Here is a 27,716-nt window from a genome sequence, read left to right as displayed (position 1 = left end):
CTCTATCCTGACAGCTCTATCCTGACAGCTCTATACTGACAGCTCTATCCTGACAGCTCCGACCTAACAGCTCTATCCTGACAGCTCCATCCTGACAGCTCTATCCTGACAGCTCCTACCTGACAGCTCTATCCTGACAGCTCTATCCTGACAGCTCTATCCTGACAGCTCTATCCTGACAGCTCTATACTGACAGCTCTACCCTGACAGCTCCGACCTGACAGCTCTATCCTGACAGCTCCATCCTGACAGCTCCATCCTGACAGCTCTATCCTGACAGCTCCATCCTGACAGCTCCGACCTGACAGCTCCATTCTGACAGCTCTACCCTGACAGCTCTATCCTGACAGCTCTATACTGACAGCTCTACCCTGACAGCTCCAACCTGACAGCTCTATCCTGACAGCTCTATACTGACAGCTCTATCCTGACAGCTCTACCCTGACAGCTCCGACCTGACAGCTCTATCCTGACAGCTCCATCCTGACAGCTCCATCCTGACAGCTCCGACCTGACGGCTCTATCCTGACAGCTCCGACCTGACAGCTCCGACCTGACAGCTCCATTCTGACAGCTCTATACTGACAGCTCTATCCTGACAGCTCCGACCTGACAGCTCCGACCTGACAGCTCTATCCTGACAGCTCCATCCTGACAGCTCTATCCTGACAGCTCTATCCTAACAGCTCTATCCTGACAGCTCCGACCTGACAGCTCCATCCTGACAGTTCTATCCTGACAGCTCTATCCTGACAGCTCTATCCTGACAGCTCTATACTGACAGCTCTATTCTGACAGCTCTATACTGACAGCTCCATCCTGACAGCTCCATCCTGACAGCTCCATCCTGACAGCTCTATCCTGACAGCTCCATCCTGACAGCTCCGACCTGACAGCTCCATTCTGACAGCTCTACCCTGACAGCTCTATCCTGACAGCTCTATACTGACAGCTCTACCCTGACAGCTCCAACCTGACAGCTCTATCCTGACAGCTCTATACTGACAGCTCTATCCTGACAGCTCTATCCTGACAGCTCCGACCTGACAGCTCTATCCTGACAGCTCCATCCTGACAGCTCCGACCTGACGGCTCTATCCTGACAGCTCCGACCTGACAGCTCCGACCTGACAGCTCCGACCTGACAGCTCCATTCTGACAGCTCTATCCTGACAGCTCTATCCTGACAGCTCTACCCTGACAGCTCCAACCTGACAGCTCTATCCTGACAGCTCTATACTGACAGCTCTATCCTGACAGCTCTACCCTGACAGCTCCGACCTGACAGCTCTATCCTGACAGCTCCATCCTGACAGCTCCATCCTGTCAGCTCCGACCTGACAGCTCTATCCTGACAGCTCCGACCTGACAGCTCCATTCTGACAGCTCTATACTGACAGCTCTACCCTGACAGCTCCAACCTGACAGCTCTACCCTGACAGCTCTATACTGACAGCTCTATCCTGACAGCTCTACCCTGACAGCTCCGACCTGACAGCTCTATCCTGACAGCTCCATCCTGACAGCTCCATCCTGACAGCTCCGACCTGACGGCTCTATCCTGACAGCTCCGACCTGACAGCTCCATTCTGACAGCTCTATACTGACAGCTCTATCCTGACAGCTCCGACCTGACAGCTCCGACCTGACAGCTCTATCCTGACAGCTCCGACCTGACAGCTCCATCCTGACAGCTCTATCTTAACAGCTCTATACTGACAGCTCCGCCCTGACAGCTCCATCCTGACAGCTCTATCCTGACAGCTCTATCCTGACAGCTCCGACCTGATAGCTCTATCCTGACAGCTCTATACTGACAGCACCGACCTGACAGCTCTATCCTAACAGCTCTGACCTGACAGCTCTATCCTGACAGCTCCATCCTGACAGCTCTATCCTGACAGCTCCATCCTGACAGCTCTATACTGACAGCTCTATACTGACAGCTCTACCCTGACAGCTCCAACCTGACAGCTCTATCCTGATAGCTCTGCCCTGACAGCTCTAGCCTGACACCTCCATCCTGACAGCTCCACCCTGATAGCTCTACCCTGACAGCTCTATCCTGACAGCTCTGACCTGACAGCTCTATCCTGACAGCTCCACCCTGACAGCTCTGTCCTGACAGCTCCGTCCTGACAGCTCTATCCTGACAGCTCCACCCTGACAGCTCTGACCTGACATCTCTATCCTGACAGCTCCACCCTGACAGCTCTATTCTGACAGCTCTATCCTGACAGCTCCATCCTGACAGCTCTATCCTGACAGCTCCGACCTGACAGCTCCATCCTGACAGCTCTATCCTGACAGCTCTATCCTGACAGCTCTATACTGACAGCTCCATCCAGACATCTCTATCCTGACAGCTCCGACCGGACAGCTCCATCCTGACAGCTCTATTCTGACAGCTCTATCCTGTCAGCTCTATACTGACAGCTCTATCCTGTCAGCTCTATCCTGACAGCTCCATCCTGACAGCTCTATCCTGACAGCTCCGAACTGACAGCTCTATCCTGACATCTCTATCCTGACAGCTCCATCCAGACATCTCTATCCTGACAGCTCTATCCTGACAGCTCCATCCTGTCAGCTCTATACTGACAGCTCCATCCTGACAGCTCTACCCTGACAGCTCTATCCTGACAGCTCTATACTGACAGCTCTACCCTGACAGCTCCGACCTGACAGCTCTGTCCTGACAGCTCTATACTGACAGCTCTATCCTGACAGCTCTATCCTGACAGCTCCGACCTGACAGCTCTATCCTGACAGCTCCATCCTGACAGCTCGACCCTGACAGCTCCGACCTGACGGCTCTATCCTGACAGCTCCGACCGGACAGCTCTATCCTGACAGCTCCATCCTGACAGTTCTATCCTAACAGCTCTATCCTGACAGCTCTATCCTGACAGCTCTACCCTGACAGCTCTATCCTGACAGCTCTATACTGACAGCTCTACCCTGACAGCTCCGACCTGACAGCTCTATCCTGACAGCTCCATCCTGACAGCTCCATCCTGACAGCTCCGACCTGACAGCTCTATCCTGACAGCTCCGACCTGACAGCTCCATTCTGACAGCTCTATCCTGACAGCTCTATACTGACAGCTCCGACCTGACAGCTCCGCCCTGACAGCTCTATCCTGACAGCTCCGACCTGACAGCTCCATCCTGACAGCTCTATCTTAACAGCTCTATACTGACAGCTCCGACCTGACAGCTCCATCCTGACAGTTCTATCCTGACAGCTCTATCCTGACAGCTCCGACCTGATAGCTCTATCCTGACAGCTCTATCCTGACAGCTCCGACCTGACAGCTCTATCCTAACAGCTCTGACCTGACAGCTTTATCCTGACAGCTCCATCCTGACAGCTCTATCCTGACAGCTCCATCCTGACAGCTCTATACTGACAGCTCTATACTGACAGCTCTATCCTGACAGCTCTAACCTGACAGCTCTACCCTGATAGCTCTGACCTGACAGCTCTATCCTGACAGCTCCATCCTGACAGCTCCACCCTGACAGCTCTACCCTGACAGCTCTATCCTGATAGCTCTGACCTGACAGCTCTATCCTGACAGCTCCACCCTGACAGCTCCACCCTGACAGCTCCGACCTGACAGCTCTATCCTGACAGCTCCACCCTGACAGCTCTGACCTGACAGCTCTATCCTGACAGCTCCACCCTGACAGCTCTATTCTGACAGCTCTATACTGACAGCTCCACCCTGGCAGCTCTATCCTGACAGCTCCGACCTGACAGCTCCATCCAGACAGCTCTATCCTGACAGCTCCATCCTGACAGCTCTATACTGACAGCTCCATCCAGACATCTCTATCCTGACAGCTCCGACCGGACAGCTCCATCCTGACAGCTCTATTCTGACAGCTCTATCCTGTCAGCTCTATACTGACAGCTCTATCCTGTCAGCTCTATCCTGACAGCTCCATCCTGACAGCTCTATCCTGACAGCTCCGAACTGACAGCTCTATCCTGACATCTCTCTCCTGACAGCTCCATCCTGACATCTCTATCCTGACAGCTCTATCCTGACAGCTCCATCCTGTCAGCTCTATCCTGACAGCTCCATCCTGACAGCTCTATTCTGACAGCTCTATCCTGTCAGCTCTATACTGACAGCTCTATCCTGACAGCTCTATCCTGACAGCTCTATCCTGACAGCTCTATCCTGACAGCTCCATCCTGACAGCTCTATCCTGACAGCTCCGACCTGACAGCTCCATCCTGACAGCTCTATCCTGACAGCTCCATCCTGACAGCTCCAACCTGACAGCTCTATCCTGACAGCTCCGACCTGACAGCTCCGACCTGACAGCTCTATCCTGACAGCTCCATCCTGACAGTTCTATCCTGACAGCTCTATCCTGACAGCTCTATCCTGACAGCTCTACCCACAACAGCTCTATCCTGACAGCTCTATACTGACAGCTCTACCCACAACAGCTCCGACCTGACAGCTCTATCCTGACAGCTCCATCCTGACAGCTCCATCCTGACAGCTCTATCCTGACAGCTCCATCCTGACAGCTCCGACCTGACAGCTCCATTCTGACAGCTCTACCCTGACAGCTCTATCCTGACAGCTCCATCCTGACAGCTCCATCCTGACAGCTCTGACCTGACGGCTCTATCCTGACAGCTCCGACCTGACAGCTCCGACCTGACAGCTCTATCCTGACAGCTCCATCCTGACAGCTCTATCCTGACAGCTCTATCCTGACAGCTCTATCCTGACAGCTCTATCCTGACAGCTCTATCCTGACAGCTCTTTCCTGACAGCTCCATCCTGACATCTCTATCCTGACAGCTCCGACCTGACAGCTCCATCCTGACAGCTCTATTCTGACAGCTCTATCCTGTCAGCTCTATACTGACAGCTCTATCCTGTCAGCTCTATCCTGACAGCTCCATCCTGACAGCTCTATCCTGACAGCTCCAACCTGACAGCTCTATCCTGACATCTCTATCCTGACAGCTCCATCCAGACAGCTCTATCCTGACAGCTATATCCTGACAGCTCCATCCTGTCAGCTCTATACTGACAGCTCCATCCTGACAGCTCTATCCTGACAGCTCCACCCTGACAGCTCTATCCTGACAGCTCCATCCTGACAGCTCTATCCTGACAGCTCCATCCTGACAGCTCTATCCTGACAGCTCTATCCTGACAGCTCCATCCTGACAGCTCTATCCTGACAGCTCGAACCTGACAGCTCCATCCTGACAGCTCCATCCTGACAGCTCTATCCTGACAGCTCGGACCGGACAGCTCCATCCTGACAGCTCTATCCTGACAGCTCCGACCGGACAGCTCCATCCTGACAGCTCTATCCTGACAGCTCCGACCTGACAGCTCCATCCTGACAGCTCTATCTTAACAGCTCTATACTGACAGCTCCGACCTGACAGCTCCATCCTGACAGTTCTATCCTGACAGCTCTATCCTGACAGCTCCGACCTGATAGCTCTATCCTGACAGCTCTATACTGACAGCACCGACCTGACAGCTCTATCCTAACAGCTCTGACCTGACAGCTTTATCCTGACAGCTCCATCCTGACAGCTCTATCCTGACAGCTCCATCCTGACAGCTCTATACTGACAGCTCTATACTGACAGCTCTACCCTGACAGCTCCAACCTGACAGCTCTATCCTGATAGCTCTGACCTGACAGCTCCATCCTGACAGCTCTATCCTGACAGCTCCACCCTGACAGCTCTACCCTGACAGCTCTATCCTGATAGCTCTGACCTGACAGCTCTATTCTGACAGCTCCATCCTGACAGCTCCACCCTGATAGCTCTACCCTGACAGCTCTATCCTGATAGCTCTGACCTGACAGCTCTATTCTGACAGCTCCATCCTGACAGCTCCACCCTGACACCTCTACCCTGACAGCTCTATCCTGATAGCTCTGACCTGACAGCTCTATCCTGACAGCTCCATCCTGACAGCTCCACCCTGATAGCTCTACCCTGACAGCTCTATCCTGATAGCTCTGACCTGACAGCTCTATCCTGACAGCTCCCCCCCGACAGACATTTAAACAGACCTTTCAAACTATGTCACTATTCAGGATTAAATAAAAAGATCATGAACAGGGAAATAATGGCTTAAATGTAAGCCAAATTCAAATTATGATTATAACATGACATTTTTTCATTATGATATTACAATATCCGACAGCCTGCTCTAGCGCGGACATGTCAAACAGCTTGCTCCAGCGCGTGGACATGTGCGACAGCCTGCTCAAGTGCCGACATGTCCGACGGGCCACTCCAGCACGGACATGTCCTAAGGTGTCCTGCAGCGCGCGAACATGTGGGACAGTATAGTTGTCGTGTTCAATGTCTGACAGAAAATAAATATTAAATCAAAATTAACTTTATGATATCTTCATATGTCACTTGGGAGTAAAAGGGAACCTTTAAGCTTGACAGAAAAAGTGATTTGATGTATATCATGATATAAATTAATATCGACTGATATGAAAAAAATTAATGTGACTTTTTTCCTTATCGCCCAGCCCTACACGCAGTACACTATAAATACACATAACTGACAGAGCAAAGACCTCGTCCCTCATCTATTGTATGAAACTGTATATTAACCATTTGAAATCTAAGCAAACACCAAACAAGGGGAGAAGGCAATGAGCAACTTAATAAGACATGACCCAACAATTACCAAGAAATTAGTTTTAAAAAAAATCACAAGAAAATCACCTGCAAATAAGAAAAAATAAATAAAAGGAGAGGAGTAAAAAAAACCCCCAACAAAACAAATGAGAAATTACACAAATAAAGAGCTGAAAAAACCCTGTAATTTTAATTTTTTTCTTGCACTCTATAAATATAAATATAAAATATTACAGAACGCAGCAAAAGGAAAGTGATGTGGGCCCTGGTTTCAAAGGGTTAAAGCGGGTCACAGGTGGCCAGGTGAAGGTCTGCAGAGCAAGGAAACTTCCACAAAGATCAGTTATTGCAAAAGACTAAATATGTTGGATTTGTGATAATGTCTCATATTAAACACATTTTAATTTTTGAAAAGAAATAATTAAAGACAGAGGACATACAGTAAACATGTATGTCCACAGAGACATGAGGCTCAGTCCTGTCCATTAATACACAGATAATGTTTCACCTGACCTCACAGGTGTCTCCAAGTAACCTTGGAGCAGGTTAACCTGTTCACCTCTGTGACGTCATCACCATCCTCATCCTCATCAATTTCATCATGAACTTCATCATCACTGTCTCACCTGAGCCAGGCCACACCCGAGATAACACATGCGCACGCACGGACGGACTCTCTCACACACGCGCGCGCGCGCACGCACGCAGAAGCGCACGGACACTGGATGAACCGGAGCGGCTCCTCAGAATCCTCCCGCCGGGCCTCAGCGCTCCATCTGCGGCTGCGGGCCGGACAGGAGGAGCCGCTGCCGGAGGAGACAGAGGACAGACAGACAGACAGACAGACAGAGGGAGGACAGACAGACAGACAGACAGACAGAGGACAGACAGACAGCGGGATGGTCGGTCCCCTCCTCCACGCCCTGCCCTCCTCCTCCTCCTCCTCCTCCTGCAGCTCTTACCTCCAGATGCTGTCGCCGCTCCTCTCCGCAAATTCACACCGGGACAGACGCTTTGTGGGGCGGGCAGATCATGAGAGGCGTCCCGCGGCCGGTACCGGCGCTCGGACACAAAGTGGATGAGATGCTCCCGGTGAGGCTGACCGACGGTCGGTGCTGATGCTGCTGTTATGGCATCTCCGTCTCCTCCTGACGCACCAGCTGCCACCCGCTGCGTCAACACGCACCGCAGCACCGGAAACCTTCACAATAAAAGCCTCGGGATGATAAAATATCAACAGATCTGATGAAGAACTGTGATGCTGATCGGTGTGGAAATCAGCTGTTTATCACTGACATCAAGCTGTTTGTTATGATTCAGCCTCGTGCACAGAACAGAATACGTCAGAGACGTTTAGGGACTGTTTGTAATTTATGAGGGGGTGGAGATGGTGCAGAAAGAGGGAAGCACATCATATAACATTTATACAACATTAAATGGCTGTATTTAGTGTTTAATTTTTAAAGGTTCTTGGTTTCTGCAGTCTGTGAGCTTCATGTTTAAAACTTAAACAAAGAACAGATCATTAGCGCTAATTGCAGCTGCACATTAACAATGGACCGCGGATGCTCGGCTCTTATTGTGAAGGAAGGCTCGTTTCCGGTCTGAGTGCCTACGGTTTGACTAATCTTCAGCTGATTAACACACACACACACACTCATCATCACTATTTATCCTAGTGTTTTTAATCACATATTATCGTTAAAAATGTTTTATATTACGGTAGGTACTTGGTAGAGTCACGTGATCTGATGGCCCGTTGCCTCGTGAGGGCACGCTTCGGATTGGGATGACGTCATGCACCTCGGCGCTTGCACAGGAAATTGAAAACACACGATGTCTATTATTAAACCACTCATAACAATACTACTACTACAGATAATAATAAAACAATAAGAACAATACTACTAACACCATTAATATTAACAACGACGATAACAATAATAAAAACTGATAATGATAAAAAAAATCCTACTACTGCTTCTACAAATAATAATAACAGTACTAATACCACTATTACAAGTACTAATAATAACAATAGTAATTATAAAAATCATAATGATAGTACTACTAGTACTACTGATGATAGTAAAAATAATAAAAACATATTAATAATAATAATAATAATAATAATAATAATAACAGAGTTGACCTTTTTGTCTTTTTTATTTTCTGATCAACAATCGATCTATAACCCATAACTGATCAATTTACAGCCACAGACAGAGAAAAAAATAAATCATCACAGCTGACACAAACTTTAAGCATTGATCGATTAGGAACTGATTGATTGATTGACTGATGAGTTGGCAGACTGACCTCAGACCAGCAGCTCTTCATTCACTAATCATCCAGAGTACAACCTTATAATTAATCACCAATCAATCAACTTATCAGCTGATGGCGTCACACCTGCTCAGGTAAACTCTCAGCCAATCAGCTGTCACGCTGACAGACACGTGACCAGTTTATTTATTTGTGTTATCTGATTCTGTCCCGTCACCATGGAGACGAGGCCTTTTCTCATAACCTGCAGAAAAAAAAACAAACAGAAAAACAAAACAAAAAGTAAAGATCATGAGTGACATCATGGTGCCCTGAGCTCAGCCTGTCAGGCTCTGACCTGTCACTGTGCCCTGAGCTCAGCCTGTCAGGCTCTCGCCCTTCACCGTGCCCTGAGATCAGCCTGTCAGGCTCCCACCTGTCACCGTGCCCTGTGATCAGCCTGTCAGGCTCCCATCTGTCACCGTGCCCTGAGATCAGCCTGTCAGATTCGCACCTGTCCCCGTGCCCTGAGATCAGCCTGTCAGGCTCTCACCGGTCACCGTGCCCTGAGATCAGCCTGTCAGGCTCTCACCTGTTACCGTGCCCTGAGATCAGCCTGTCAGACTCTCACCTGTTACCGTGCCCTGAGATCAGCCTGTCAGACTCGCACCTCAGTGCAACATGCAGCTTTTCTTGGTTTTGGATCCAACGGCTGCTCCTGTAGATCAAACACAGTGACAGGCTTTTATTATGAAATCCTCCTGACAGGAAACACTCTCTCAGACAGGTGCAGCTTTAACCCGTTACCTGCTGAACCGGTCCTGGACCTGTTTACTTGGTCTGGATCCTCATTGTGTTTACTTGTTCTCACTTCCATCGATGTGATCTCCTCAAACTCTGAGTCCTCTCTCTGTTCTCTGGATTCCTCTGGTCTCAGCTGCACCTCCTCCTCTCCTCCTGCAGGAGCTCCCTCACTGGTCTCCAGGTCAGGACCTCCAGAGTCCTCCTCAGACCCCTTGAGTCTGGTCTGGACTGGGTCCTGCTTGGTGTCAGCAGCAGACGTGGAGGGTCCAACTGGAGGACCTTCATCACTCTCAGCAGGTTCTGGTCTTGTTGCGGCTGGTGGACCTAAGGGGATCTGCATTGCCTCTTCTGGTACTGTGGTCTTATCTGACTGACTGGAGACATCAGACTCGTCCACAGCTGATGACCTTTGTATGACAGCAGGATGATCTGAAGACCAGGACAGAAACACTTAAAGACACTTAATGGTCAGGGAATCCATCACCCAACCATAGTTAGGGCTGGCTCAGGCCTCCCTCTTTGATAGAGCCTATATTTAGGGCTGGCTCAGGCCTCCCTCTTTGATAGAGCCTATATTTAGGGCTGGCTCAGGCCTTCCTATATGCTTTACTTTAAAGCCAGGACTAGACGGCACAGACCATAACCCCAAATCCACAGTCCACAATCCCATGTCAGGATATCCCGTCCTCACCGTGGACTCTGCTGCCCCTCTCGGCTCGAGGTCTAGTCTTCTTCAGGTTGTAGCCCTTTCTGATCTCAGCCAGCAGGTTGTCGATAATGCAGCCTTCGTCCTGTTTGGACACGTCCCTCCTGACTGGACCACAGAGACACAAACATTCAGCTGCAGACACGTTTAATTTATCGAGCTGGAAAGATGTTTTGTTGTTTAGACGTGTTTGAATTTCTGCCTCCGAGTCATCTGGAGCTCCGATCACGAGGCCTCGGTCACATGACCAAGTCTCTTCAGAGGTCAGAGGTCAGACAGAGTTGACAGACTCACCGATCTTGCTGGTGTCTCCTCTGAGTTTCCTGTCCTCCTCCTGCTGCTTCCTCCTCTTCTCCAGCTGACGCCGACTCTCGTTCTCCTGACGGACACAGTCATCGATAACAGGAAGTCATCACATTCGGTACTGACCACATTCATTTGTGATCATTAGTTCGATTAGTTCTTTTTGTTTTAGATTTCTTATGGGGTCTTTCACAATACTGACTGGCTGCTCTGTGATTGGCTGCTCTGTGATTGGCTGCTCTGTGACTGGCTGCTCTCTGACTGGCTGCTCTGTGACTGGCTGCTCTGTGACTGGCTGCTCTCTGGCTGGCTGCTCTGTGATTGGCTGCTCTGTGACTGGCTGCTCTGTGACTGGCTGCTCTGTGATTGGCTGCTCTGTGACTGGCTGCTCTGTGATTGGCTGCTCTCTGACTGGCTGCTCTGTGATTGGCTGCTCTGTGATTGGCTGCTCTGTGATTGGTGACTGACCTTGAGGGCTCGGAGGAACAGGCCTCTGAAGGTCTTGATGGTGTTCAGGAATTCATCGATGGAGAAGCTGCTGCTGTCCTCACACAGGTAGAGGGCCAGGTCCGTCTTCCTGTCCTCCACCGAGGACAAAAGCTGCTGCAGCTGCTCGCACGCCTGCAGGCTCTCCTGGAAACACCACAGAAGAAGAAGCAGAGCAGGGTTCAATCTCACATTTTGCGGCAGTTTCTGGACTGAACAACATGTTTCCTTAAAACAGTGACACCGCAAGACAGCCTTCTCCAGGTGAATTCAGCCATATCACAAAGAAAGCCCACAGGTGGAGTTCAAGTTAACACCTGAAAACACCTACAGAGCATCCAGCAGGGGGAGCCAACATTTTTAAGACACAGAATCACAGTAATATGTATTTAAATAATAAATAAATACAAAAGAAAAACAAAGTCAATATGTAAATTAATAATAACAATAATAACAATAATAATAATAATAATAATAATAATAATAAATAAATAAAAAACAATATATTCAAAATAATAAATTAAATAAAAAAAGAAAAGAAATAATCATTAAAAATAAAGTAAATGCATAAATTATTAATAAAAATAATGATAATAATAGTAATAATAATATATAGATAAAAATATTACAGGATAATGGTAATATGTATTTAAATTATAAAGAAAATAAACAATAAAATTATCTATATCTACATCTATATCTATATATATATGGTGGACGTGTCAGAGGTATTACCCAATCAGCAGAGACATGTCTGTAAATAAATGTCTGGTCGATCTTTACTTATTATACCGACATGTTTTTGTTTACATCCACACTTGCTTTGGTGATGTAAACATACGTTTCTCACATCAATAGCGACCTTTGACCTGAGCTGAATGAAACCCCCGTGATACAGGCAGAGCGCCTGCACAACACCACAGAATGTTTAATGCACCAGCGTTTTTGTTGAAATAAAGGTTTTGGTGTGTTTTGTTGGAGCTGAACGTCGCTCTGGTAAACAAGTGAAGCTTGAGGCCCTGCAGGGGGCGGTGTACAGCAGCGGTACCTGGATGGCGGACAGGAACTGCTGCTTGACGTCGTCAGACGAACAGGAAACTTTCCTCTCAGAGTTTTTCAGCTGTTTGATCAGAGCGCTGCTCTCCGACTGAATCGACTCCAGATTCAACCTGAACACACAAACACATGCAGCTCAGAGAAACGCTTCAATACAAACACATTTTAAACTTCAGACGTCCTCCTGACAGACAACACTGAGGGTTTTTACCCAGCAGCCTTTTCACAGATCTCCAGGTCATCGGGCAGGTTCAGCAGGTCTGGATGGTTCTGCTCCGCCTTCTGTTTATAACACAGACACAGTAAGTGACGCTCTGTGACGCTCTGCCTTCATCATCAAAACGATCAATACTTCACAGGTCAGTTATCAGTTCTGAGGTCAGACTGACGTCATCATGTGATCAGCGTGTGCAGAGGTTACCTCCAGGATGTGGTGCAGCAGAGTGATCCTGGACTTGTTGGCTTTAGTTTCTGTCAGTTTGAGCAGAGTGCTGATTTTAAAACCTTCAGCGTTCCCCGTGTGCGTCCCCTGATGGGATGACATCACACAATTTACTGATGACATTGCAAAATTGCAAGTGACATCACAATAAATCTTCAGCTGTCTGATTTCTGATCAAGTTTTGTCTTTGACCATTTAAAGGAACATTTTATTTGTTTATCCTGAGGTCAGATATCACCTTTAGACTTCTTTTAATGATAATAAAATATAATCATTATGATATCACATATAATACTATATACTGTATATTATCAACACTTCACACAAAAAAATACACTGATGACATGTATTTATTTCAGATACATGTTTATAATATGTGAATGTTCTCACATAGTTGAGAAAGTTTCCAACACTCAGGATGAGTTTACAGAAGCTTGGCAGACGAGTACTCTCCCGCACACCTGAAAACAACAAAACAACAATAATAAAAACAATGTAATAGAGACTCAAACATTAATGTTGAAGGTGAAACAAAGCAGAGCAGACTTTATGTCATATTTCTGTTCAGTAAACAACATGCAGCATGTGTAAATCAGAGGTGGAGTTCCTCAGGGCTCCATTGTTGGGCCTCTTCTGTTCTTTTACATGATTTTAGGTCATTCAAATAAAGTGTGCATCAGTGTATGTCAGTGTGTACTAAAGAAACACGGAACATCTGTGTCTGTTCACTGTGTAATTAAGGTGTGTGTATGGTGTGTATTTAGTGTGCGTATTTGGTGTGTGTATTTCTTGTGTACACAGACTCTGGCAGGCTCGGTCCAGCAGCTCAGCTTTGGGCTTCAGATTCTCCAACAGACAGCTGCTCTCCTCACACAGCAACATACACTCGATCCGAAGAGAGTAACTACATACACACACACACACACACACACACACACATTATTGTAACATTTGACTGAGTGAGTAAATAACGTCAGTTAGCTCAGCGTTATAAACTGTATGAACACAGTGGTTCCAGGAGTTTCACTAGGGCAGCAAGTGGCACTGTTCTACCTGGGGACGTCCAATAGCTGCAGGTAAAACTGATCCACCGAGGAAAGCTTGTCCCTGTCGGCCTGGTGAGACTTCAGATTCTCTGCCTGAGGAAGGACAGGTGAAGGACAGGTGAGGACAGGTGAGGACAGGTGAGGGACAGGCAGGGTGAGACATAAAGAGGTGCAGCACAGGTGCATAATACAGTTGCAGGTATGTTTCTAGAATTTGAGGACATTGTGTTCTCTAAAAATATTAGAGATTTTTGTCCTTTAAAACTTTTGGAGATTTTTTTTCTGTAAACTTTTTTGCCATTTTTTTCTTTAATATGTAAGGAGATTATTTTTCTTCAAAACGTCTTAGCAGTTCTTTTTAAGAATATTTCTGTGTCTTTTTTTCTTTAAATCTTTTTAGCATTTTTCTTCTTCAAATTTTTTTAAGATTTTGAGTTTTTTAGTGTGATAATTAAAAAATGGTGATTATGCTTCTCTAAAAATGTTGGTGACTTTTTTTCTTTAAAAAAAAGGTTAGGTTAGGTAGCTCAGGTGTAGTTGAGGTGTGGCTCAAGTGTAGCTGAGGTGTGGCTCAGGTATAGCCGAGGTGTAGCTCAGGTGTGACTCAGGTATAGCCGAGGTGTAGCTCAGGTGTGACTCAGGTGTGACTCGGGTGTAGCTGAGGTGTGGCTCAGGTGTGACTCAGGTGTAGCAGAGGTGTAGCTCAGGTGTGACTCAGGTGTGACTCGGGTGTAGCTGAGGTGTGGCTCAGGTGTGACTCAGGTGTAGCAGAGGTGTAGCTCAGGTGTGACTCAGGTGTGACTCGGGTGTAGCTGAGGTGTGGCTCAGGTGTGACTCAGGTGTAGCCGAGGTGTAGCTCAGGTGTGACTCAGGTGTAGCTGAGGTGTAGCTCAGGTGTGACTCAGGTGTGACTCGGGTGTAGCTGAGGTGTGGCTCAGGTGTGACTCAGGTGTAGCTGAGGTGTAGCTCAGGTGTGACTCAGGTGTGACTCGGGTGTAGCTGAGGTGTGGCTCAGGTGTGACTCAGGTGTAGCCGAGGTGTAGCTCAGGTGTGACTCAGGTGTAGCTGAGGTGTAGCTCAGGTGTGACTCAGGTGTGACTCGGGTGTAGCTGAGGTGTGGCTCAGGTGTGACTCAGGTGTAGCCGAGGTGTAGCTCAGGTTTAACTCAAGTGTAGGTGAGGTGTAGCTCAGGTGTGGCTCAGGTGTAGCTGAGGTGTGACTCAGGTGTAGCTGAGGTGTAGCTCAGGTGTGACTCAGGTGTAGCTGAGGTGTCGCTCTGGTGTGCCTCAGGTGTAGCTGAGGTGTAGCTCAGGTGTGACTCAGGTGTAGCTGAGGTGTAGCTCAGGTGTGGCTCAGGTGTAGCTGAGGTGTGGCTCATTTGTGGCTCAGGTGTAGCTGAGGAGTAGGTGAGGTGTAGCTCAGGTGTAGCTCAGGTGTAGCTGAGGAGTAGGTGAGGTGTAGCTCAGGTGTAGCTGAGGAGTAGGTGAGGTGTAGCTCAGGTGTGACTCAGGTGTAGCTGAGGTGTAGCTCAAGTGTAGCTCAGGTGTGACTCAGGTGTAGCTGAGGTGTAGCTCAGGTGAGCATCACAGTGACCTCGTGTTTCTCCGGCAGCAGCTTGATCAGCTGTTTCAGGACCTCCACATCAAACTTGGACCTGTCCCCTCCCCGGATCATTGACACAAAGTCCTCATGGGAACTGCAGGAGAGACAGACAGGAAACAGGTGAGCTCACCTGACCCACACAGGTCTACACCTGAGCATGACGTCACTGCAGAGAGGTGTTTCTATTGGCTGACAGACGGATGGAGAGGAATGATTGGTCACCATTTGAACTGCTTCAGGAAGATGTTGAGGTTCAGACTCTTCTTGGCGTCGATGAAGGAAATCTGTGGATGAGGGCAGAAAGACAGACAGGACATGAATGTGTCTGTCCTCCACACATTCAACAGTGAGACATGTCCACAGTTACCTCTTTGGGCTCAGTCTTGGTCTTGGTTCTGGTCTTGGTCTCAGTTGGAGGGAGACTGAAGAGCTGCTCGATGCTGCAGTAATCTGGTTCCATGGAGTCCTGAGACACCGATGTCCACAAGGACTGATGAGCTGCAGACAGAAAAGACAGACAACAGTGTTCCACATGTTAAGGTCCTAGATCAGACCAGAGTCCTGGATCAGACCAGAGCCCTTGATCAGACCAGAGTCCTAGATCAGACCAGAGTCCTAGATCAGACCAGAGTCCCAGATCAGACCAGGGTCCCTGATAAGACCAGAGTCCTGGAGTCAAGGATCAGGCCAGAGTTTTTGATCAGACCAGAGTCTCGTATGAGACTAGAGACCTGGATCAGACCAGAGCCCTTGATCATTTCAGAGCCATTGATCAGACCAGAGTCCCAAATCAGATCAGAGTTCCGGATCAGACCAGAGTTCCAGATCAAACCAGAGTCACGTATCTGACCAGAATCCCAGATCAGACCTAAGTTCTGGATCAGATCAGAGTCTCCGATTAGACCAGGGCCCTTGATCAGATTAGAGTCCTGGATCAGACCAGAGCTCTTGAACAGACCAGAGTCCCAGATCAGACCATAGTCTCAGATTAGACTGAAGTCCTTGATTAGAACCAGTCCACACAGGACGGACTACATGAAGCTCTCACCTGTCACTGCTCTGGACGGGAGTTTCTGCCAGTTCAGCTTCTTCATCCGGAGGGTGGGGCAGGGGGCAGAGCTATAAAACAACCTGCCCAGACTCTGAGATGTCTGAGCTACGATGTTGTCACCTGGGGGAGGGGGAGGAGCTCCCATACCAGGTAAGGGAGGAGGGGGAGGAGCTGCCATACCAGGCAAGAGAGGAGGAGGGGGAGGAATTCCCATACCAGGTAAGAGAGGAGGAGGAGGGGGAGGAATTCCCATACCAAGTAGGGGAGGAGGAGGTGGTGCGGGAGGAACTCCCATACCAGGTAAGAGAGGAGGAGGAGGAGGAACTCCCATACCAAGTAAGGGAGGAGGAGGAGGTGCAGGAGGAACTCCCACACCAGGTAAGGAGGTAGGAGGAGGGGGAGGTGGAGGAGCTCCTAGTCCAGGTAAGGTAGAAGACAGAGCACCTGGCGTAGCAGACGGACTGTCTGGTAGTTGAGTCTGCACCGCCCTGTCGGTGGTTCGGATCTTTTGATTGGCTGACAGGGACTTTCTGGGGAGGAGTCTCTCCAGCAGACTGTCAGCAGAATCTGAGTCACCTACGAACACACAGAGCCTGTTCACACCTGGTATTATCATACAGTTAAGGTTAACAGCCGAGACACATCACTGTTCACATCTGTCCTTATCGTGTGTCTCCGACTGAGCACCTGTGTTCGGATTCGCTGCTGCCCCGCCCACAGTTATGTGGTCCACACTCTACAGGTGTGTCAGTACAGGTGGAGGTCTCACTGTCAGCTGAATTTAACACGTCTCCTTCCACAGGACACAACATGGGTCACGTAACTCGTTATATGTCGAGTTTGATGAAGAAGTTCATTAGAGAGCACAAGTGTCACCAAAACAACCAGCATGTCCTGCACTGATGACGCGGTCCTTGTGGTAGACACATTAGGACGGTGTTGGCGTTTGTTCTACAAAATGTACACTGAGCAGCCAAAATGTTAAAACCACTTACATATGAAGTGAATAACATTGATCATCTCATTAAAGTGCAGTGTTGTGCTGGGATACCTTGGGTCCAGGCATTCACGTGGACTCCACCTGATACATTCTACCCACCCAAACACTTGGTCTCTATTTTACCCAGATCCCAGTCTGACTGAGAATTTGTGGGACGTGCTAGTGCCCAACGTCGCCATCCACCGGACTCAAAGGATTCGCTGCCCTTGTCTGTCGGACCTTAAACATGGTTATCATTATGTGGTATTCCTGCAGCAGTGACATGATGGAGGTTCTGAGGACATAATCCTCTGAGAGGAACAAACTGAAACTGAAACTGGTTTTCAAAGAAGACACAGCAGACCCCAGACTGAGTGAAACGTAACCCTACATAAGACTATTTAGTTTACCTTGAACCTGGAACAAAACTGGTCCTGGGTCAAGTACTGATTCCTCAGAACCACGCGGGCCCATGAAGACCTCCGCTGTGAAGACACTGTCCTGATTACTGATCTGCTGATAAGAATGGTCAAACTTACAGTCCTGGGACAGCAGGGTCGCTCTGTCCACCAGCATCTCCAGAGCCAACCACATCTCTGCTCTGTCTGAATCCACCAACAGCAAGGCCTGAAGGATGGACAGCAGCTGGACCGAGGATGGACTGCTGGACACCTGGACACAGAGGGGACGTACAACCGCATGTACTAAATAACGTCTGGCATCAAACGCCATGGGTGAATGTTACCTTGGTGAAGACAAAGTGAAGATGCTTGAGTTGAATGTGGAGGTGCTGAAAGTGTAGGTAGACGTTACCTTGGTGAAGGTGTAGGTGTTGAAGGTGTAGGTGGACGTTACCTTGGTGAAGGTGTAGGTGTTGAAGGTGTAGGTGGACGTTACCTTGGTGAAGGTGTAGGTGTTGAAGGTGTAGGTGGACGTTACCTTGGTGAAGGTGTTGGTGTTGAAGGTGTAGGTGGACGTTACCTTGGTGAAGGTGTAGGTGTTGAAGGTGTAGGTGGACGTTACCTTGGTGAAGGTGTTGGTGTTGAAGGTGTAGGTGTTGAAGGTGTAGGTGGACGTTACCTTGGTGAAGGTGTTGGTGTTGAAGGTGTAGGTGGACGTTACCTTGGTGAAGGTGTAAGTGTTGAAGGTGTAGGTGGACGTTACCTTGGTGAAGGTGTTGGTGTTGAAGGTGTAGGTGTTGAAGGTGTAGGTGGACATGACCTTGGTAAAGGTGTAGGTGTTGAAGGTGTAGGTGGACGTTACCTTGGTGAAGGTGTAGGTGTTGAAGGTGTAGGTGGACGTGACCTTGGTGAAGGTGTTGGTGTTGAAGGTGTAGGTGGACATTACCTTGGTGAAGGTATTGAAGGTGTAGGTGGACGTTACCTTGGTGAAGGTGTAGGTGTTGAAGGTGTAGGTGGACGTTACCTTGGTGAAGGTGTTGGTGTTGAAGGTGTAGGTGTTGAAGGTGTAGGTGGACGTGACCTTGGTGAAGGTGTAGGTGTTGAAGGTGTAGGTGGACGTTACCTTGGTGAAGGTGTAGGTGGACGTGACCTTGGTGAAGGTGTTGGTGTTGAAGGTGTAGGTGGACGTTACCTTGGTGAAGGTGATGATGTTGAAGGTGTAGGTGGACGTGACCTTGGTGAAGGTGTTGGTGTTGAAGGTGTAGGTGGACGTTACCTTGGTGAAGGTGATGATGTTGAAGGTGTAGGTGGACGTGACCTTGGTAAAGGTGTAGGTGTTGAAGGTGTAGGTGGACGTTACCTTGGTGAAGGTGTAGGTGGACGTGACCTTGGTGAAGGTGTTGGTGTTGAAGGTGTAGGTGGACGTTACCTTGGTGAAGGTGATGATGTTGAAGGTGTAGGTGTTGAAGGTGTAGGTGGACGTGACCTTGGTGAAGGTGTTGGTGTTGAAGGTGTAGGTGGACGTTACCTTGGTGAAGGTGATGATGTTGAAGGTGTAGGTGTTGAAGGTGTAGGTGGACGTGACCTTGGTGAAGGTGTTGGTGTTGAAAGTGTAGGTGGACGTTACCTTGGTGAAGGTGTTGAGGGTGTAGGTGGACGTTACCTTGGTGAAGGTGTAGGTGTTGAAGGTGTAGGTGGACGTTACCTTGGTGAAGGTGTTGGTGGTGAAGGTGTAGGTGGACGTGATCTTGGTGAAGGTGTAGGTGTTGAAGGTGTAGGTGGACGTTACCTTGGTGAAGGTATTGGTGTTGAAGGTGTAGGTGGACGTTACCTTGGTGACGGTGTAGGTGTTGAAGGTGTAGGTGGACGTGACCTTGGTGAAGGTGTAGGTGTTGAAGGTGTAGGTGGACGTGACCTTGGTGAAGGTGTAGGTGTTGAAGGTGTAGGTGGACGTTACCTTGGTGAAGGTGTAGGTGTTGAAGGTGTAGGTGGACGTTACCTTGGTGAAGGTGTAGGTGTTGAAGGTGTAGGTGGACGTTACCTTGGTGAAGGTGTAGGTGTTGAAGGTGTAGGTGGACGTGACCTTGGTGAAGGTGTAGGTGTTGAAGGTGTAGGTGGACGTGGCCTTGGTGAAGGTGTAGGTGTTGAAGGTGTAGGTGGACGTTACCTTGGTGAAGGTGTAGGTGTTGAAGGTGTAGGTGGACGTTGCCTTGGTGAAGGTGTAGGTGTTGAAGGTGTAGGTGGACGTGGCCTTGGTGAAGGTGTAGGTGTTGAAGGTGTAGGTGGACGTGACCTTGGTGAAGGTGTAGGTGTTGAAGGTGTAGGTGGACGTGACCTTGGTGAAGGTGTAGGTGTTGAAGGTGTAGGTGGACGTTACCTTGGTGAAGGTGTAGGTGTTGAAGGTGTAGGTGGGCGTGGCCTTGGTGAAAGTGTAGGTGGTGGAGGTGTAGGTGGAGGTGACCTTGGTGAATGTGTAGGTGTTGAAGGTGTAGGTGGACGTTACCTTGGTGAAGGTGTAGGTGGTGAAGGTGTAGGTGGGCGTGAGCTTGGTGAAGGTGTTGGTGTTGAAGGTGTAGGTGGACGTTACCTTGGTGAAGGTGTAGGTGTTGAAGGTGTAGGTGGACTTTACCTTGGTGAAGGTGTAGGTGTTGAAGGTGTAGGTGGACGTGACCTTGGTGAAGGTGTCGGTGTTGAAGGTGTAGGTGGGCGTGACCTTGGTGAAGGTGTAGGTGTTGAAGGTGTAGGTGGGCGTGACCTTGGTGAAGGTGTTGGTGTTGAAAGTGTAGGTGGGCGTTACCTTGGTGTAGGTGTTGAGGGTGTAGGTGGACGTTACCTTGGTGAAGGTGTAGGTGTTGAAGGTGTAGGTGGACGTTACCTTGGTGAAGGTGTTGGTGTTGAAGGTGTAGGTGGACGTTACCTTGGTGAAGGTGTAGGTGTTGAAGGTGTAGGTGGACTTTACCTTGGTGAAGGTATTGGTGTTGAAGGTGTAGGTGGGCGTTACCTTGGTGACGGTGTAGGTGTTGAAGGTGTAGGTGGACGTGGCCTTGGTGAAGGTGTAGGTGTTGAAGGTGTAGGTGGGCGTGACCTTGGTGAAGGTGTAGGTGTTGAAGGTGTAGGTGGGCGTTACCTTGGTGAAGGTGTAGGTGTTGAAGGTGTAGGTGGGCGTTACCTTGGTGAAGGTGTAGGTGTTGAAGGTGTAGGTGGGCGTTACCTTGGTGAAGGTGTAGGTGTTGAAGGTGTAGGTGGGCGTGACCTTGGTGAAGGTGTAGGTGTTGAAGGTGTAGGTGGACGTGACCTTGGTGAAGGTGTAGGTGTTGAAGGTGTAGGTGGACGTTACCTTGGTGAAGGTGTAGGTGTTGAAGGTGTAGGTGGACGTTGCCTTGGTGAAGGTGTAGGTGTTGAAGGTGTAGGTGGACGTGGCCTTGGTGAAGGTGTAGGTGTTGAAGGTGTAGGTGGACGTGACCTTGGTGAAGGTGTAGGTGTTGAAGGTGTAGGTGGACGTGACCTTGGTGAAGGTGTAGGTGTTGAAGGTGTAGGTGGACGTTACCTTGGTGAAGGTGTAGGTGTTGAAGGTGTAGGTGGACGTTACCTTGGTGAAGGTGTAGGTGTTGAAGGTGTAGGTGGACGTGACCTTGGTGAAGGTGTAGGTGTTGAAGGTGTAGGTGGACGTGACCTTGGTGAAGGTGTAGGTGTTGAAGGTGTAGGTGGACGTTACCTTGGTGAAGGTGTAGGTGTTGAAGGTGTAGGTGGACGTTACCTTGGTGAAGGTGTAGGTGTTGAAGGTGTAGGTGGACGTGACCTTGGTGAAGGTGTAGGTGTTGAAGGTGTAGGTGGACGTGACCTTGGTGAAGGTGTAGGTGTTGAAGGTGTAGGTGGACGTGACCTTGGTGAAGGTGTAGGTGTTGAAGGTGTAGGTGGACGTGACCTTGGTGAAGGTGTAGGTGTTGAAGGTGTGGGTGGACGTTACCTTGGTGAAGAGCGTGGTGAAGACCTGCTGGTGGCTGCTCATGTCGATGCCTCCGTACAGTCTCTCCATTTCCTCCTCATCCAGCATCATCGAGTCCTCGAAGGCATCACACTGGATGTTCAGGTCCTCGTCCTCCATCTCCCTGGAGACAGAGACGGAGGTCACACACTGACAGACATGGTAATTATTATTATTTTTAATTATTTATTATTAATTAAAGTCAATACCTCAGTTTGGGCAGGACGTCCAGCAGCTGCAGTCCTGGAACAACAGATTTTAGGGAGAAAATCAGAGGTTTTGGGGAGCCAGTCGATAACAACCTGTCAGCCTTTCAGTTTCGTGTTCTGATGTCATTATCGTTATTATCAGTGACGTGTTGAAGGACTTGTCGTACCGATGAACTCCTGACGCAGACGGTCCCTCCTCCTCAGGTCCTCCAGTCCCAACACCAGGACGTTGATGACGCTCATCAGTGTCACCATGTACGGGACGTTATCGGTGCCGTGGAGCTCGATCATGATCACGCTGAAGCGATACTGCTGCTTCTTCAGACTCTGAACACAAACACAGGACGACCAACACCAGACACAACCTTAGAACATCTGATTAAGAATAACAACAGTTCTCAGGTCTGTTGGTCCAGTCTGGGGCTTCTTAAGTCCACATGCTTCTTCTGGCTCATGGAAAACAACAAAACATGCTACCACAATTATGCAGATGACACTCAGGTTGCTTTCACACCTGCAGCTGGGTTTCTTTGGTGCTGACGAATGAAAAAATGATGCATTGTTGCATTTTAGTTCTGGTTTGGTTCAATTTTTATAAACAAACAAAAAAAGGAATAAACATGAGGTTCTACCAACTACTGACGGGTAACTCTCTGATGTGACAGTTTCGGCGTTTGTCGTCCTGCATCATCAGGACCATCAGAGACACACGTCTGCATCACCTGCTGCCAGGTCCTTAATCGGGTCATTATAGGAACGAGTTCTGCAGGCAGACCGATGACAGACACAGCAGTCCGACGTTCCTATCCCATTCTTCAAAGCAGGTGTGTCTTAACAAGTTCAGGTTTTGACTGGATGAATTATATGACAGTTTATGACAGTTTATGACAGTTTATGTCATAAATACTGATAGCAGAACCGTACCGGTACACGTTAATACCCATCTGTAGTTTTATGCTCCACATATCTGAAACAAACTCCCAGAAACCTGCAGGTCTGCTAAAACTCTGTTTTATTAAATCAAATATTTATTCATTTCTTACGCTTCACGTTGACTTTTATACCTGTCTATTTTTGGCTCTGGAACTATGCCTTTCATTGCCCTTACATGATGTGTGTTTTGCTCTTATCTCAGTGCTCTTCATGTTTTATGTGGAGCATTTCGAACTGCTTTGTTGCAGAAACATGAACGAACTCGCCGTTTCTTTGTATGTTATCATGAACATGGTAACAACGACTGAAACGAGATCTAAGCTTCGTGATGATTCATCATGAAGGCCTCTCCGTGGGTTTTTTCCAGATACAATGTGACTGACTTCCGAGGCTGAAGTTTTTTGGATGAGCTGATGGTATGAAGCATCTGCAGAGAGACTGCTGAGGAAAGAGTTGTTGTTATTCCAGAGGACGGACGGACAGGTAAGTTCTTGTCCACATCAGTTCCGTGAAAACACGCCGGGCGAAGTCGGTGCCAGGAAACATGCCCGACACGAGGAGGCGACGGCACTTTTGTTCTGTTATCTGCAGCCACACCCTGTTTACACTCTCACATAACTCCACAAAGAGAGCGGCTCAGAGCTGATAACGAACTCCGGCTTTGTCTTCAGCGTTCAGCTCACTCGGTTTTAATGTAGATTCACGTCTACAGCCGTCATCTTTTTAATACCAACATTTTCTGAAAAATGAATTATTTCTGACAGCCCTACTCCAAACCCTATAAAAAAAATCACCAAACATATATACTAAAAAAGAAATTCACCAGAAAATTCTAAAGAAAAAAATAATAGCAAAAACTGTTTAAAGAAAAAAAGAATGGCAAATAAAGTATTAAAGGAAAAAATGCAAAAAAATTTAAGCGCACTTTCTTGAAAAATAACCAACACTTTTTAAAGAAAAAAATCACCAAAAAGGTTTTAAAACTCATTTGAAAGGGAAAAAATGTCAAAACCTTAAAAAGAAAAAAAAACAATCACCATTATTTAAGGAAAACGTGCCTCTGGGATGCATTTGCTACTGGCTAAGCCTCCATGTCCTCAAATCCCAGAAATGACCAACAAAAGGTCTGGACCACTTTTAGCTGAAATCTGGAGGGAAACAAACCGACACGCTGAACTTCAGCTTTTATAAAACGTCAACGCGTTGACCTGATGATGTCACTGCGTCCTGGCGCTCGGTGGCCTGTAGTTACCTTGTAGTGGTCCAGGGCGTCCAGGGCCAGGTGGTGTCCCTGAGGGTCGAACAGAGCGAGCGCCGCCAGCAGGTCAAACACCTGCATCTTCACCATGACGTTAGACGTGTCCAGAGCTGAGGGGACACACAGGGACACGGAGACAGGTCATGTGACTCCCCAACGGCCAATAGAAACGCACAACGAAAAAACACGAGTCAGCTGAAGGAATAAAGACGGGAAGGACAGAAAGACAGAGACACAGAGAGAAAGACAAGACAGCAAGAAGGGACCAATAAAGAGAAAGAGAAAGAAGGACCAACGGAAAGACAGAAGGACCCAGTGGACGGAAAGAATAATCTAATTTAATGAAAGACAGACTCAAGAGAAAGAAAGACGGATCACTGGAAGGAAAGATAGAATAACAGGAAGAAAAAAAGACTTAAAAAAGACGCTACGGAGAGAGAAACAGACCAAAGAGACATAAAGAAGGACCGATGAAGAGCAGGTGAACCCACCCTGGGTCAGGGTCCTGACGTAGCCCTCGTTGTCCAGGATGAAGTGAAGTCCTTCGGACGAGTTCATGACGGCTCGGATGCAGGCGACGCAGGTCAGCTGCAGCAGAGCGTCGGCAATGCGAGTGCAGCCGCGACCGGACAGACGCTCCAACGCCTCCATCAGCAGGTCCAGACCCCTCGACTCCAGGAACTGCACCATCCAGGCCTGATCGCTGGCCTCCAACCGCCGCCGCAAACCAGAGTAGTTCACCACGGTGGGAACCTGAGGGGGGGCGGAGACGTCAGACAGAAGCTCCAGTTTAACCCTCTGAAGCCTGGAGCCACGACACTTTTCTCCTGCTGCGTTCAGACACCTTTCACTACCCATCTGACCTTTGACCCTTTGAGCAAATGGATCGGATCAACTTGGCAAGAAATGTCCCGGAATTTAGTAAAAACACAGCAAGAAAATTAGCTTTAAAAAATAATTTTTAAAAATGGGGGGGGGGGGTGTTAGAAAATTATCCCCCCAAAAAAGAAAAATGTATTGAAAATTATATTTAGAATTACAAGAATTTCTAAATTAAAATCTATAAAATAATTTTTTTTGGGAATTTCCATCACTTTTTGGGTCATATTTTTGTTTGTTTTGCAGGCGTCAGCAGTCCCACCTGCAGCAGTCGGATGCAGAGTTCGGAGTCTGCGTTCTCCAGATTCGCCTCCGCCGCGGCGTCCGGGTCGTTGGCGGGACTTCCTGTCACACGCTCCTTCACCGCCTCCCATTTGGTTTTGGCTGCCATGACGACGAGATGCTGCAGAGACACCGATTGTTATTGATCTTTCAACATTCAATTATTTTCTCTTTACGATTTTAGCTGAATTTTAAACCTTTTGGGGATTTTTTTTCTCTTTTTTAAAATTCTTTTCTTTTTTTTGCCTGGCATTTTTTCATTTTTCTTTAAATTCATTGGGCTTTTATTTTTTTTAATTCTTGGTGATTTTTAAGGAAAACGTGCATTAATTTTTTTCTTCATTTAAAAATACATTTTTTTTTTACGATTTTTTTCCTTTGCTTTATTCGTCCAATTTCAAGATTATTGTTTATCATCAATTCATCTGCTGATTATTTTCTTGACTATAAAAATTTGTTCAGTTTAGAAAATGTCAGAAAACAGTAAAAACTGTCAAATATTTCAGAGCTGATGTCAATGATGAACTTTTCTTCATTCGCAGTCAACTGAAGAAGAAGAGTGACGAAGAATATTTGTGTCAGCTGAGTTTCAACAAACCACCATTGTCCTCCGTGGTATGTGTGTGTGTGTGTGTGAGCATATGTGTGTGTGTGTGTGTGTGTGTGTGTGTGAGCGTGTGTTTGTGTGTGTGTGTGTGTGTGTGTGTGTGTGTGTGGTGGACTTTACTGACTTCTCCCAGCCTGTGAAACACGAATCCTTCTGATTAAAATGAGGAACAAAAGCAGCAAAAGCTCCGGATGAAAGTGCAAGCTTTTTATTTTTTTGTCAAATCTGCAGATTCTGGTTTCTCTCTCGTTTGTGTTTTCAGACAAAAACTCCTGCAGACCGACAATAAATCAGAGCACATCGTTCTCCTGAGCTGTCTCCAGTTAGTCCGGTGGGAAAAAACAAACTCTGGTTTAAAAACAATTCATTCTGACATTATGCATCAATCTCACACCAGCCTGTAACGTACCAAAAATGTAAAATATGTATAATATGCTACCAATAAAATAGAAATAAAGATAGTAATAGAAATAAAAAATATGTGCTATAGTATGTGTCATATGATCAATAATCTGACATTTGAGACACAGGATGAAGTAAACTGTCAGATTTCTTTGTCTTTGTCTCAAAGTCCGTGTTTACTGATTGATTTGAGAAAAAAACACTGAACTCCTGAAGTTAAAGAGTTAAATCTCAGAAACTGGCTGTGAATGGTGAGTTTTTGATAAGACCGATAAGCATGAAGAAACATCTGTTTGTGTTTCGTGAGCCGGAGGTTTGTCTCTGACCCACCCAGCTGACTGGCACTGTGCCCAGGCTCGTGTCCACACACCAAACTCCATTTAGAAAACTCTTAATTTAACGTCGATTTGCAATTCAGCAAAAGCATTCGCATAGTTTTCCGACGTTTTAAAGATTGCTTAAATAAACGCAGGATTTTCGTGAAATCAGCGTCATCAATACGCTCTATTTCCGTGTATAACGCAATTTTTTACTATCACGTCTGTAAAATCAGGCGTTTTTTCCAGCCGCTCACCGCATCATGTTTTGATGGATTCAGATGTTAAAGTCGCGATTCAAGCACATTTGAAAGTAATTTCAAAAAGTAAAAAAGATTGTCTGACAGATTAAACACCTGCCGAATTGCAGATTGATCAAATATGATTCCGGTGAGCAGATTTCCTAAACGAATAAAGACGCGTGTGTTTGGCAAAATGTTACGAAACTTTAAAATTGTAGTTTTTCACACGAAGTTCGGCAGCGAGAGAAAGGCATCGTGACTGCGGTTAAACACATCATAAACTCTAAACTTTGGAACAAAACGTGATTTCATTAAACTCACCGTTAACTGACGTACCGGGCTGACCGCAGCGCGGCGGCACCGGCGCCGGTTCCCCGCTGATGGTGAAAGTTTGGACGGTTGGTGAAAGTTGAGAAACTCCGCGGTGAATCACAGTCCTCTCACACGTCCGCAGGATGTGGGCGGGGTCAGAGGTCACCGCGGTGCCAGCCGCAGCACGCGGTCACCGTCAATAACCCCGGTTCACCGGATCAACTCAGACCGACAGCAGAAGCTGCGGTTTCTACCGAGTTTCTACTGAGATCCGCCGTAAAATAAAGTCTCACACGGACAATAAATAACGATGAAAAATGTTAATATAGTTTTATATTTATTGAAAAATTTGCATAAATTATCAGGGGAGGGGATTTTTTTAAATCAGAAATTGTCACAATAAAATAAAATGGTTTAAAGGGGAAATAAAATAGTCAAAATTTTAATTTAAAAAAATCCATTCATCAGAGGGGGGCGTGGCTCCT

The 27,716-nt window shown here is 47.6% G+C and overlaps 2 protein-coding genes across 6 annotated transcripts in view; both read right to left on the bottom strand.

The window, feature by feature from the left end:
• Window positions 1-8,674, bottom strand: part of cep170bb (centrosomal protein 170Bb) — a 31,692-nt gene extending 23,018 nt beyond the window's left edge. For both annotated transcript variants that reach the window (XM_042503127.2, XM_088089059.1), the window contains exons 1-2: window positions 8,386-8,674; window positions 7,627-7,865 (exon numbers count right to left, since the gene is read on the bottom strand). The gene's annotated coding sequence lies outside the window, so the exon portion shown is untranslated. The remainder of the gene's footprint in view (window positions 1-7,626; window positions 7,866-8,385) is intronic.
• A 137-nt stretch (window positions 8,675-8,811) lies between these two features.
• LOC121955255 (inverted formin-2-like) lies at window positions 8,812-27,473 on the bottom strand. 4 transcript variants are annotated; one of them, XM_088089061.1, is made up of 24 exons: window positions 27,241-27,473; window positions 25,332-25,472; window positions 24,682-24,943; window positions 24,185-24,300; window positions 22,167-22,326; window positions 22,000-22,033; window positions 21,773-21,914; window positions 17,944-18,076; window positions 16,423-17,001; window positions 15,742-15,872; window positions 15,597-15,658; window positions 15,366-15,468; window positions 13,780-13,865; window positions 13,524-13,630; window positions 13,117-13,187; window positions 12,706-12,813; window positions 12,496-12,566; window positions 12,277-12,397; window positions 11,211-11,375; window positions 10,734-10,818; window positions 10,425-10,547; window positions 9,737-10,162; window positions 9,600-9,647; window positions 8,812-9,194 (listed from the first exon to the last, which is right to left on the bottom strand). In XM_088089061.1, the coding sequence occupies exons 2-23, from the start codon at window positions 25,458-25,460 to the stop codon at window positions 9,601-9,603; spliced, it is 3,261 nt and encodes a 1,086-aa protein (XP_087945187.1). In that variant the 5' UTR covers window positions 25,461-25,472; window positions 27,241-27,473; the 3' UTR covers window positions 8,812-9,194; window position 9,600. The 4 variants fall into 4 exon arrangements, with proteins under 4 accessions (XP_087945187.1, XP_087945186.1, XP_042359051.2 ...); XM_088089060.1 differs by having other exon boundaries at window positions 9,561-9,647; window positions 27,241-27,471; XM_042503117.2 differs by having other exon boundaries at window positions 9,561-9,647; window positions 13,530-13,630; window positions 27,241-27,469.
• Between the last annotated feature and the right edge of the window lie 243 nt (window positions 27,474-27,716).

This window comes from Plectropomus leopardus, chromosome 16, assembly GCF_026936395.1.
Source record: "Plectropomus leopardus strain MGB_pleo_1.0 chromosome 16, ASM2693639v1, whole genome shotgun sequence".
Lineage (NCBI taxonomy): Eukaryota > Metazoa > Chordata > Actinopteri > Perciformes > Serranidae > Plectropomus > Plectropomus leopardus.
The sequence above is the reverse complement of the archived record's forward strand: the minus strand, read 5'-3'. Positions and strand labels throughout refer to the sequence as shown.

Excerpts from the sequence above, each read along its gene's own strand:
- LOC121955255 (XM_088089061.1), bottom strand. The coding sequence starts at position 25,460 with ATGGCAGCCAAAACCAAATGGGAGGCGGTGAAGGAGCGTGTGACAGGA. Across the intron at positions 24,944-25,331 it reads TCTGCATCCGACTGCTGCAG|GTTCCCACCGTGGTGAACTA; the intron begins GTGGGACTGCTG and ends GCCCCCCCTCAG. Across the intron at positions 9,648-9,736 it reads GTCCAGGACCGGTTCAGCAG|GAGCAGCCGTTGGATCCAAA; the intron begins GTAACGGGTTAA and ends TTTGATCTACAG.